Genomic DNA, 13,220 nt, shown 5'->3' on the forward strand with positions numbered 1-13,220 from the left:
CTGCACTTGTCAGTATTGAAACGCATCCTGTTTTTGTTAGCCCACCCCTGTAACCTATCCAGGTCTTGCTGCAGTCTTTCCCTCCCTACTAGTGTGCTCACCTCACCCCAAATTTTGGTATCATCAGCAAATTTAAACAGGTTGCTTTTCACCCTGTCATCCAGATCCAATTCACCAACTGATTTTTTTTCTTATATGGCCTGATAAACTGGGATGTCAGCAACAATTCACCAGTGGTAGCTGAGTCACAAGAGATGGCACATCTTTTAGACCAAGCTATATTAATTCGGCTTGCCACTCCCAAAATGTTCTTGACCTGCGCTCTATGCTATATGCACGCTACTTACAGCCAAAATTGGGTTTCTTATTCAGACATCCACGTCTGTTTTTCTGCCTTATAACTTGAACTGAAATTAGGATAAACTTTTTGATGTTTAGTCTCTACCCAAAGATTTTGTTTCAGAAAACTTCATTCAGTTTGTGTTTGCAAGGAGCATGTTTGTATGTCTTCATATTACTCTTGTCCCAGTGCTCAAATAAAAAAAAGGCACAATCATTCACTTCCAATGACTGACTAGATCTTGTCCAGATTCAGCTTGTTCTTTAGAGTTGGCTGAGCTCTAAGGAAAATGCCAAGTTTGAGGGAAATAGACTTAGTCATTTTGAAGTTCTGAAAGCTGAAATTCCTCCTGTGTATAAAGGATGTTTTCCTGTTAGATTTCTTTGCTCTATTTACAGCTTAGATCATAAAGGCAATGCTGTTATGTAGACTTCAGCGTGGGAGTTTTCTCTCTGACATCAGTCCTGGAGGTTAAGTAAATGTAGGTTCTAGTCTTGGTTTTAACTAGCCTGCTATGTAATGTTGGAGAAATTAACTTAACTGCACTATCTTGTTTCAATGGTCTGTAAAACTACTACTCACAAAGCCTGTAAGATTACTTGCCATTTGCACTGTACTTTGAAAAATACAGAAGTCAGTTTCTGATCTCAGAAAATAATTTTGCATAATAATTGGGCACATCTACACATGCACTTTAATGCACATTAACCTATTTTAATGTGCATTAAAGCATCACTAAAAGCCATGCTCTTTAGTTAATATGCATTAAGATAGGCTAATACTTCACACTTTTACACATGTTCGGGGATGGCAGCACTTCAATTAGAGAGGCTCCAAGAGCCACTCTAATTTAAGTGCTGCTGCATCTTGTGTATCAGTGTCCCCTCACTTAAAAATGGTGACAGGGGTGCTTGAACCAAAACTCATTCAACAAGCTTTAGGTAAAGCACCCCTGTCACCATTTTTAAGTGAGTGGACACTAATATACAAGATGCAGGAGGCTGCTGGAGCATGGTAATTGCCATGATCCAGCATACTCAATTAATTGAGTTTGCTCTGATGCACTCAAATTCCAGCCTTCATACTCATGTATAGATGCCCCATTTTCCTAGGACCTCATAATGGAGGTACTTGATTTAATGTGCATTAACTGACCATGTTAATGCATGTTGAGATGCGCCCAATGTGTTGCATAAGTAAGAGATTTCCCTTCAGTTTGGAGAAGGATCTTCCTCTGCCTGAGGAAGATCAAATCTCTTTTCCTATCATTTAGTGTTACTGCCTTCCACACTTAAGAGGCAATGGAAGAACAAATTGTTGTTTTTTGCAGAGAAAAAAGAAGTGGGAAAAAGCAATGAGAAAGGATGTGTACATGGCAACAATGGAGGTTCAGGTGCTGTAGGGGGGCATGGGTTGGTGATTTGAAATATGTAACCTTGCTGAACCCACAGGTTCAAATCAGACCTTCATGCTAATCGTAAACAAAGTGAGTTCACTGACATTTATTGCATTTTCAGACAGTGTTCTGAAAACTAGAAGTTTTCTGAATGGGTTTTAAAGAGCAAAACAAAGTCTATGCAATTAAAAATTTTCTTCCTGTGGCACTGAACAAAATTTTTCCCTGTTAGCTGAACTTTAGCTTCTTTTGTACCAGTGGGCTGTGATGCTCATCTCTGTCTCAGAGATCACAGAATTCTAGTGCTGTATTATGTGAATAATTTGTGCTTTGTTTTGGGATAGGAGGTGCTATAGAAATGTAAAACATTATTACAGTTCATTCTGCTGAATGTGGACATAATAAAGCTGGATGACTCGTTCAAAGGGGTGTCTCCTAGGAATCTGATTTAACCTAATGATAGTATATGGTAATCACTGCTGCTTAATTGGAACAGTATTATCATTAATTCCGCTTATTGGGATGAATTTGGTTCCAAGTAGTTAAGTGGTGTTTAACCAGTTAAATGGGTATGAAATGATTTGCCTCTGGTCTTTTAATACAAATCACCAAAGAAAGATTAAATTTGATCTTGTTCTAGACTTTTGTTAGACCCTGCTCTAGGGCTCACAGGATTTATATGCATGGATGCATTTGCAAGACTCAGGCCTTAACCTGTTAGTGAAACTACTCTCCCAATAGTTTTGTCAGATTAGGAGCAGTAGATGAAGGGAGACTTTATGATCCGAAGTATCACGGTTTGGCATCCCAGCTTGGAAGGAATGCTGTTACCAAAAGACAGTTTCTTCTCATTTCTCCTGACTGAACGTGGTTTCACAGTTGTCAAGGAAGACATAGGAAGCCATTTCTGTGACCTAGAATCTCTCACAATAGCTACTGAGAAAATTTTAGGTTGGATGTAAACCATTTATAGTGTTTTTCAAATTTTATGTATAAATAACTTTTACATTAGTTGAGGTTTTATTTTTTTAGTTTTGCTATCATTATAATTATATTTGTTAAAACTATTAGTAAAGATTCTAAAATGCATCCATTTAAACATGAATCCTCACTATTCTTGTTTCCCTGGTGCTTTATAAGGTACATTGCTTATGGTGACATTTTATTTCCTTGCTTTTCTCTTCTTAGAGAAATTGTATTTAATGTTCTTAGGCTATATTGTACATTATTTTCTTGTTATGACTACTTCAAGGAAGAAAAACTGTTCAAAAACAATGCTACCAATGGCAAGCCATGCAAATTAAAATATTAATTGTTATCTCTTAACAGATTTTACCTGATTAGTGGGGGTGTTCCTTTTATTATTTGCGGGATTACAGCGGCCACAAACATCAATAACTATGGAAATGAAGGCAATGCCCCATAGTAAGTATATGCTATTGTAATATAAAATATTTTGTTGAACTATTTTTATGTCTATCTGATGCTGATAAATTTTATTAAATCATAAAGGTTAGAGAGAGAGAGTGTAAGATGGAATTCCATAATTCCAAGGACCATGGTAACGTTTAGGAAATAATGTCTGTGGAAGTTCAGTGTTTTCATTTTTGGGTTCAATACTTTTCACTCACTGCCCAGTTTGTACAATTCTGACTCCACTGATATCAATGGAGTTATATTTAATTTAAAATTGTATAAACATGAAAGGAATTAGATGTATTGTTTCTTCACTCAGGGTAATCATGTACTTTTGTCGAAAGTTACACGCACACACACACAACTTTATGTATATTACATATATATTGCTTCTTTACTTGTTTGATTTATATACTGCCCTACCCAACAAAGTGTCAGTGTAGTTCACAATAAGGCCAGGTACAGACTTTACATTTTTACTGGTAGAAGTGATCAGAAACCAGTCTAAACCCATCACAGAACAGAAGTTCAGGGCACAAAACCAGTCTATACCTGTATCAGAACAGAAGTTCGACACACATAGACTGGTTTAAAAATGGCAGAACCTGGTTTAAGATTTGTCCCCCCCACTCCCACAGAATGGTGAATTTGTGTTCTGTTCATTACCAATCTAAACTATGCTGCATAACTTAGATTCTTCCTCGGGCTTTTTGAATGTCTGTACCTAGCCTAAGAGAACACAGTAACTCATAAAACAGGAAAATGAACAGAAGAACAAAAAAAAAAGAAACTTAAAAAGGGAACCAGAATAGCCACATAAAACAGAGACCCTCTAAGCAATCTCTTAGCCTAGCTTTGTTGACTAAACACCTGGTCAAATAGGAAGGTCTTACGATACTTCTGAAGGATGGCCAGGCTTAGGCTCTGTTGGGCCTCAAAAGGAAAGGTGTTCTAGAGATGAGGATCACCTGCCAAGAATGACTTCCTATGAGCTTTGCCAAGTACATTTGGCTTATTGTTGGTACTTGAAGGTTGCTCTCAGCTGACGTCAGAGATCACAATGTGAGATAAGGAAACAGGCATCCCCTTAGGCAGATAGGGCTCAGATCATTTAAGGATTCTTTGTTCAAAACCAGCACCTTAATTTATGCCCGGAAAGCTATTGGAAGTCAATGCAGACTCTGGAGCAATAGAGTTATGTAATCCTGGTGACCCACCTGCATCAGTAGGTATACCACCACATGCTGCGCCAGCTGGCGCTCACTGTATCAGCCCATCAGAAACAAGAAAAACAGATAATTGCTATATCTGCTTTCATTTTCCATAAAATTTCCAGTTTAAAATAGTAAGATCAGATAGTGACTGGTTCTGAAGTCTGTTTGGAGTGGAAAGAGAAGACTAAATATATGATGTCCTTGCACATGTGTGATGGACAGCATAAGTGTTCACTGTATGACTCTCATTGCTAGTGGTGCAAACAACTGCAAACACAGTAATGCAAAAGCCTACTGGTGCACTTTTACCAGTTCATAAAAGAGGCAGATGCACCATACCTCGTTGAACAGACCACACGTCATTTGCAGAGATCTGATGCCCTTTCCTCAGGCATTTTGCTTAGTGCAATTACAGGAATTACAAATACCTAATAAATAGCTTTGTAGAGAGATACTGATGATGCTTTTAGTCCCTCTTTATATTGCTTCCTTAAAAATAAAAAATGTTGGGTTTTCAGCAAAGTTTTCAAGATGCATACTAGTGTCCAATCTAACCAGATAGGTTGTACGGCTATCACAGATTCGTGTTTCAGGTGCCTTATGTGCATTATTAACTGTTGCTTCCTGGGAAACAGAGTGCAAAAGGATCCTAGTAGGCTCCCCCATAAAAACAGAACACGAAGTGACTCAGATTGCCAAATGGAATTGATTGCTCTGAGGTGTGTGTCCCTGATCAGTGTCCTAATGCATTTATCAATATATTATGTCAATACAGTGCAACTGCTGCTCTGCAGGGCGTCAGGTTCAGTTAATTCTACGGTGCTTTAAGTATGCTGCCTCATACCTCCAAAAGCAACTGTGATATGAGCTGGAAAAGAGGAATCTGAAAACAAAGTGGAATATATAATAACATTTGGCCTTTTATAACAGCTTTCACAGAGAACTGAATTTTGACAGTAAATTAGTCAAGACCCTTAGCAACTTTATCTTCTCAGCCTGGGACCCACTCAGACCATCCCTGTCATATACTCAAAACGTATTTATTCAAACATGTCCAATTAGACAATCACTTACAATCAACAGTGTATTAAAAGACTTGATTATTTATCTTCATAAATCTGTAAGACATTTTTCATTTTGGCACAATTAAGAGGTTGTACTTCTTTAATCACTTTAATCACAGCTAATCAATACTGGTATCACAATCTGTACAGAAAACAGGACACAGGTGAGAGAGGGTTAGAGAGAAAAGAAAGCTGCAAATTGAACATCACAGTGGGTTGTGTGCCTTCTCCATTTTTAATAATGTTAATACATAAAAATGTAGATGTAGCAACTTTAACATATTTTTTATGGAACCAAAGAACTGATTTTTAAGTAATCCATGATGAGATTCCACTTGAAATAACTGCATCCTGAGAGAATGTTCCACTGGGGAACCTTCCAGTTTTCATTTTGCATCCAAGACGTACCATTCATATTTTATTTAAAGCATACCCACCAATCACACTCATAAAATAAAAACTAGTATTACCTTATTTACCTAGATGATGTTTTTCAACATACTTCTCACAAGAACAATATATATATTCCTGGAGGTGCTTCTGAGATAATTAATAAATTGTGAGTTTGTTAAAGATCAGAGCTCAGGGTAAAAAGTTAAATGTGGTTGCATTGCAACTCACACTAAACAGAACTCAACTGACCTAAATCTTGTTAAGGCAGAGGGCTTCACCTTGGAGGATGACATTGCCACGTTACGAAATGGTAGCAGAATCCAAGCCAAAGAGGAGTCTTTTTTTCAAAAAAAGGGTGAGAACCATTTTTAGAAGGAACGTATCTGATATTAGGAATGTTTTTCCCTTTCCCTGTAACAAAACTATGGGTTTTTAAATTAACCTATATTTGTTGTTAGTTTTCCATAAAAACATGTTGAAAATCAAGTATTGTCCCTCTTCATAGTCCCCATGGACCAAATACTGGGCATACATAACATTTTCTCTTTTTATGAAATTGGTATGATGTAGATTGAGATGCCTCCCATCCTGCATAACACACAGAGAGATTGAATTCTGGAGAATAACATGGGGAAGGCAGCAGCTTCCTCCAAATTCCAGGAGAAGGATGGACTCCTCCCGCGCTTAAACCTCAGTGGGCTTAGAAAGAGACTCTGATTGGGACAGTGCAGGCTGCAGAGAACTGTAATGTTTCAGAAACTGAAATCAGTCAAGGATTTCTGGAGGAGATGTACTAGAAGGGCTTAAAAGTTTTCCTCTATGGTAATCATGTGGATGTCCAGACAAGACTCCAGCCTTCTATGGCATCCAGGAAATGGTGATGTTTTGTTTAAAACTAAATAGAAAAGGAGCATTGACCCCATTACCTTTCTCTTCCCATGACCTGAATGATTGTAGCCTTAGCTTTAAATTAATTCCTGCAGTCTTGTGTACCCAGCAAGAAGAAAAAAGAGGGTCAAGGGATCTGTACCAGGTTGCTCTGTAAGAAAAATGATCCTTTCTCTGAAGAGCTCTGCAGATCCACACAGTCTCCTTTCAGTATTGTTCCCTGAGCCATTCACCCCCAGGAGAGTTCTTGTCAGCTTGCAGCCAATTTATGTAGCCAGCTGAGGCTTACACAGTCTATACTGCCAAGCAGACAATCTACAGGATTTTGCCCCAGAGTAAATAAACAATTTTCTAAAAGCAGATACGGCTTTGTTATCTTCAGTGTAGGCCATTGTAGAGGCACAATGTGGATATCAACCCAGATTGCAGCAATTTTGCACTGCTCAAAAAACATATAGCAGCCACGAAGGGTTCCTAAGTTGTCTAAGCCTTCTCAAATTCACAACAAAAACAACTCCAGAAACTGGAGGAAGCTAAAAGCTGCGCTTAGATACCTTTGCACCTTTGGGGTCCAGTGAGTGGTACAAAGTGGGAAAAAGGCCTGTATAATGCTGGGAATCTTTATCTGCTACTCCATGGGTGTGTCTACATGAGGTGCTGGCTGCACAGTAGCCTGATACTACTGAACAGTAGCATTGTGTGGCAAAAACTGTGATGCACTGCTACTATTCAGTAGTATTGGGCTACTGTGCAGTAGTGTCACAAGAAAGGCATTCGTCAGTGCTGCAGCACAGTAACTCAGGTTACTGTGCTTTTATTTAGTACTTGCATAAATAATTATTAAATAAATACACAGTAACCATTGTGCAGTAGTGTCTCATGTAGACATGGCCCCTGTTTATTTTGTGGTTGCTTTCTTATCTAAATTGAACGTCCATCCTATCCCCTACTCCAACAAATGGAAATACTGTGTGGGGAGACATTTTAACATGCACATTTTAATAATATGAACCAGCAGTACCTGTAAAGTAATACTCTATGGTGTTTAGTCAGCCTGGGATATCTAAAGACCCTAAAGGTTTTAGTGCCCAGTTGCCTTTTCAGTAGGATATAAATACAAGGTCACTTGGGCTTCTTACTATATTGAGTTTAAATGTATTAGTTTATTTCTAAAAATATTAGTAAATGCATATCCAAAAATGTCTCGTTAGGGATTTTTGTTTGATGGCACTGGAAGTGTTGTTTCAGAATAGTAAATCTTAAGCAGATGATTTCTCTGTATACTGTGTAGCTGCACTAGACAGAGGTATTACCCTTTCGCATACAACAACACCCTAAGGTAGTTACATACCTTACATTTCCAAGGTCAGCACATGCTGTATGTCTTGTTTGACCGCAGTATTCCTTAGCATGATCTAAAGGCAGCATGATCATATTCTTTTCCTCCCATGGCTAGCATTTCATCATTTCCTTGACAGAAAGGAGACATCTGCCTGCACCAAGGTGATATCATACTGCCAATCCAAAACCAATACATTGTCCATTATGTCAAATTTGAGTCTTAAAATGTATTTAACTTTGACTTCTTGTTGTTCACAGTTGTTGGATGGCATGGGAACCAAGCCTCGGTGCATTTTATGGGCCAGTAGCATTCATTGTGTTAGTCACCTGTGTGTACTTTCTCTGCACTTATGTGCAGCTGAAGCGCCATCCAGAACGCAAGTATGAATTAAAGGAAAGGACAGAAGACCAGCAAAGACTGGCAAGTACTGAAGTGGGCCATAGTCATATTACGGACACAGGTTCAGTTGCCCAGGCATCATGCTCCATGATTTCTTCTTCCTTATTGGAAAATGAGCACTCATTTAAGGCTCAGCTGCGAGCTGCAGCATTCACTTTGTTCCTGTTTACTGCCACTTGGACCTTTGGAGCACTTGCTGTGTCTCAAAAACATTTCTTGGATATGATATTTAGCTGTCTCTATGGAGCCTTCTGTGTGACTTTGGGGCTTTTCATTCTCATCCATCACTGTGCAAAGAGAGATGATGTATGGCATTGCTGGTGGTCCTGTTGCCCATCTAGAAGAAACACATACTCTGTACAAGTTAATGTCCGCCCAAAGGTTAATGTCAATGGGGACACCCAGGTTCATACATCTTGCCTTCAGGAGTCACCATGTCCTAACAAATCAGCTGTTTTTAATCATCCAGCTGCTAGTCACTGCAAACTTACTAATCTACAAGCTGTTCAAAACCATGTTAACTGCCTTTCACCAGTTACACCCTGTTGCGCAAAAGTGCACTGTGATCAACTTCTTGATGATGAAGCTCATATTCATGTACACAACGAAGGAACTTTCAGACCTAATGTGCATATTCATAGATGTCTGAAAAGCAGAACTAAGCCACGTTACTTCAGTCGACACAGGTCTGCAGGAGAGAGAGAATATGCCTATCACATTCCTTCAAGTATTGATGGCAGCATCCACAGTTCACATACAGACAGTCCACACAGTACGCATGATAGTCAGTCAGGGCACAGACGGGCCTGCTGTGCAAAAAGTGACCAATACCCTACCATCAACCAACCTGAAAGTAGTGACGCAAGTACTGTTATATACAGTTGTGCTAAAATGCCAGAAAGTGACACTGTGCACCACGCAGCTCATTTTGAGATGCACCCACGGACACAATCATTGCCATTTAATACAACTAATCACAATGGAATTCTCAAGGGAAATGTGCATGAAGCCATGATATACAGTTCAGATAGTACAGGAAATATCAAAACGGGCCCTTGGAAAAATGAAACTACTGTGTAGTTCATGGGCCACTCATTTGTCTTTTTTCACTCTAGTCATCGTAAGCTTTGTTTTTATTCTAAATTGAATAAGACAATGTATTTGTGTAGCACATCAGCAAATTGTATGTGTTTTTCCACCATGGTTTCTGTTTTCTTATTGAGAAGAGACTAAAAACTTGCTGTAGTGGCAGTGTTTTAAAAGTGAAGTTATTTTTAAAAGAATGTTGAAAAATTGTTCTGGGAGAATATTAGAAAATGGAGCTAAGAGAAACTGACTATGAGAGGCAATATCCTTTTGTTACAAAGAACTATATTTCTTTAGAAAGGCATCATTTTTATTCATTCTTTTGGCTTTTAATTCCAATAACTTCAAACACTTTTTATAAACATATCAGCATCTTAAACTTTTACTTATTTATTTTTGTAGCAAAGTATAATTACTGTGCCATGGATTTTAATCAGAAGTGACAACAATAGTAATGAAAAGCAGGATTTTGTAAAATTACTAATGCAGCTTTTTAGATCTACAAAGTGATACTGCCTCTAAAGTTCTTCTGTAGCATATGGCCTGTAAAATCATGTAATGTACAGTCTCTGTTATGTCCCTTTTCTTGTTGGAGGGAAGTGCTAGATAATGTCTCTGTTACATCTATGGTGCTGTATCGGTTGTATTTTGCATGACATGTCAGGATATACCATTTGCTGTTTTCTAGTGTTACATGTGTAAAAAAAAAAGTATTGTAAAAGGCTGTGAAAAACCCTGTTGGTATTAATCTAGAGCATTATGAATTTACAAAAAATCACTACTGCACTAGTTTAAGTGGCACAATCCTTTGTATAAGGTTATATGATAGCTTTGATAAGGGTCCACTCTAATGTCTTTACAGAGCATGCACTACTCATTGTATGTGACACTGTGCAGTGTAATAGCAATTGTCTCAACAAGTTTTACACTTCTTTGTAAAGTATGCCTTTTGAGCAAATCCGTAAGCTGTTTCACAGTAACCTTCAAACATCTGTTTAGGTAGAGAGGTTTTATCATTAACTCTTTGAGGACTACAGTCATTTTCTTAAAAATAGATTATTCTAGTTCAGAGAGCCTGTATATACTATACTCTGTATTTAATCATATGATCAATGCAGTCCAGAGTTGCCAAGAAAGTGAAAGTACAATCATTTTCAAGAAATACAGCTTCCTAGACACTGGTTTAATTTTACATCCTATTATGAAAAAACCTTTTTCCCCCTAGCAAATTTCAGATTGTTGTTATCCTTTAATGCAAATTTAACCTTCAAAAGTAGTTCCTTATGTTCATTAATTCTGCTGAACTGTAGGGCATTCCCGGGTCAGTAACATTCTCTGTTAACGAGGCAAAAGGGTTTTTTTAAATATTTCCATGAACATCTGGACACAAAGAATCAACTCACAGGACGATCTGAATCATAATTATCCTAATGTGAAATGAAACTGCTCTTAAACAAGGAAGGGTACAGATCAGAATGGCTCACAAAATGTGAATACAAGCATAACGCGAGAAGAAAAATGTCTGCAGTGAAAGGAAAGCAGCAGTTCCATGAATAAAAAGAAGCACAATTCTGTAAGGCCATATGAGCTTGTTTACTTACTGATGCATCTTAACACAGGCTTAGGTAGCTGATACATTGCTGTGGAGAATAGAAGAACAATGACAGCCCCTCAATGGAGCATCAATTTACAGTTTTCTGTGTATATTTTGCAGAAATCGTTACATGCTTCATTCATATCATGTGTCTGTTAGCAGCAGTTTTAAGTCCCTATTCTTTTTTTTATGTGTAGGAATATATTTCCTAATAGTGTACATAAAGATGACAATTATAATTGTTAGAATGTTATAAAAATATGTAAGTCAAATGAATGTGTTCTGCAGTGTTGCAGGTGGAAATTAGTACTCAAAGGGTTAATGCTCAGTATCTGAGTGGAAGAAATCTTGTTTTTCTGTATTTTTGTAAATTTAAAATATATATTGTAAACTACAGCAGTGTAATGTATCCATTTCACATTACATGTGTCTTTAAAAGGTGAACAAGAAGAATGCACTAGGTGGTTGTGGAGTTTTAAACCAATATACAACCTTTTCATGACTGCTTCTTTAGCTGATGCAAAAAAAGGCTAAGCTTTATTATGTATATGCTGTATATGCTTGAAGTATCTCAAAACTAAAATACAGTATTTTTCATTGTTTGAATAATGCAAAACTTTCTGTTTAATAATTATTTTCATTTTAGTATTATTTTATCCTCATTCCACATAGACAGTGAGCCGTAAATAAGCATAGACATAATGTGAAATGCCACTTCTCTGTAACTCAGCACTATATGTATTCTGTAATGGTGGAACTTAGAGGGTCTATAGACCATTATGCAAAAATATCCCCCACACATGGCCAAATGAAATACTCACTTTGCAAAAACACACTTGAAGGAGGTTCTTTATTCAGCTTGCGTTTCTATCACCTATGTTTTGTCTGAGAGACTTGTGTATGATCTTCATAATAGCTTACAAAAAGGTAAATAGGTGCTTCTTTCCACAGAATATCTTACATGATAAAACCTTCTGGAAATTTAACCTTCAGTATTAAAACAGTTTTCTTATTGTGTTGAAATATTAATTTAGTAAATATTTCTGGGCTAATTTGGAAAAGATGTGTTATGCAATAATCTGTTTGCATATTATTTTTTCAGAAAATATACAATATAACTACAGAGTAGGAGAACATGATATTAAATAAATTGAAAAATGTTTTGTAACATCAGATTTGGCCAAAATTCTTTTTGTGCTTTTGAGTTCTTTAGGATTTGACTTTTTTAAGATAAATGAGATCATTCCAATGCCTTTTGTCATTTATAGTCCGTAATTATTTTATTGGATTTCTTTTGTTATAAAAATAAACTCGATGAAATAACTAGAAGATACCAAATATATTATGCTAGGCAAAATTCCCCCATGTACGTTCACATGAAACCCACTGGCATGCTAATATTAGGTTTAGTCTTGTGTGGATAACACAGAAATGGCTGAACAGATATTTACAGTTCACTTCTGGCCTGAGACCAAGCGTGAGAAATTTCAGCCCAAAAGGTAATTTTCTGAGAATGTAGAGGCAACTGAAAACAGGGGATTAGAATGATGGTGCAGTCTTATCCCTAACTGTCGAGGACTACACACCGGACTAGAAGAACCTGATCCATTATAGTGATTCCTGTTTTCTGTATAACAGCAAAAATGCTGTAATCCAAGTAACACATTCTGTTTTGAAAAGAGGGAAGGGGATGGGAAATTATCCACATGGTAATGGTTTGGAGGGTTGACAACTGATGCACAACTGAGTGAATTAGCAGGGATCGATTGTATAACACTCCAGTATTTTACCATTCTTCTCTCCAGGTGTACACACAATTTTCAGTTTTACTGTGTTGTGTGCTCCAATATTGAGACCTGTGGAAGACTTAATATGTATAGATTTACACAAGGAATTCCTTCTTGGCCTCACATAAATTAAACTGATCCGGAAATAAGTTATGAATGTTTACAAATAATGCATTGTACTTATTTGCTGTTCCCATTGTTTTTATATCTGTTCACATTGGTGGTGTAGGCAACTTTCATGTGGAGACTCAGAATGAAATACTGGCCTAGGACTACCCAGAGCCCAGAGGGAATTAAACAG

General features: G+C 37.4%; 1 protein-coding gene across 3 annotated transcripts in view; it reads left to right on the top strand.

The window, feature by feature from the left end:
* The window catches only part of LOC109324124 (adhesion G protein-coupled receptor A1-like), a 552,135-nt gene extending 540,053 nt beyond the window's left edge, over nucleotides 1–12,082 (top strand). For all 3 annotated transcript variants that reach the window (XM_019556021.1, XM_019556022.1, XM_019556023.1), the window contains 2 exons: nucleotides 3,066–3,161; nucleotides 8,311–12,082. In XM_019556021.1, the coding sequence (XP_019411566.1) occupies nucleotides 3,066–3,161; nucleotides 8,311–9,532 (1,318 nt within the window). In that variant the 3' untranslated portion in view covers nucleotides 9,533–12,082. The remainder of the gene's footprint in view (nucleotides 1–3,065; nucleotides 3,162–8,310) is intronic.
* Nucleotides 12,083–13,220: the final 1,138 nt, after the last annotated feature.

This window comes from Crocodylus porosus, unplaced genomic scaffold (genome assembly GCF_001723895.1).
Source record: "Crocodylus porosus isolate Cpor-Errol unplaced genomic scaffold, CroPor_comp1, whole genome shotgun sequence".
Taxonomy (NCBI): Eukaryota; Metazoa; Chordata; order Crocodylia; family Crocodylidae; genus Crocodylus; species Crocodylus porosus.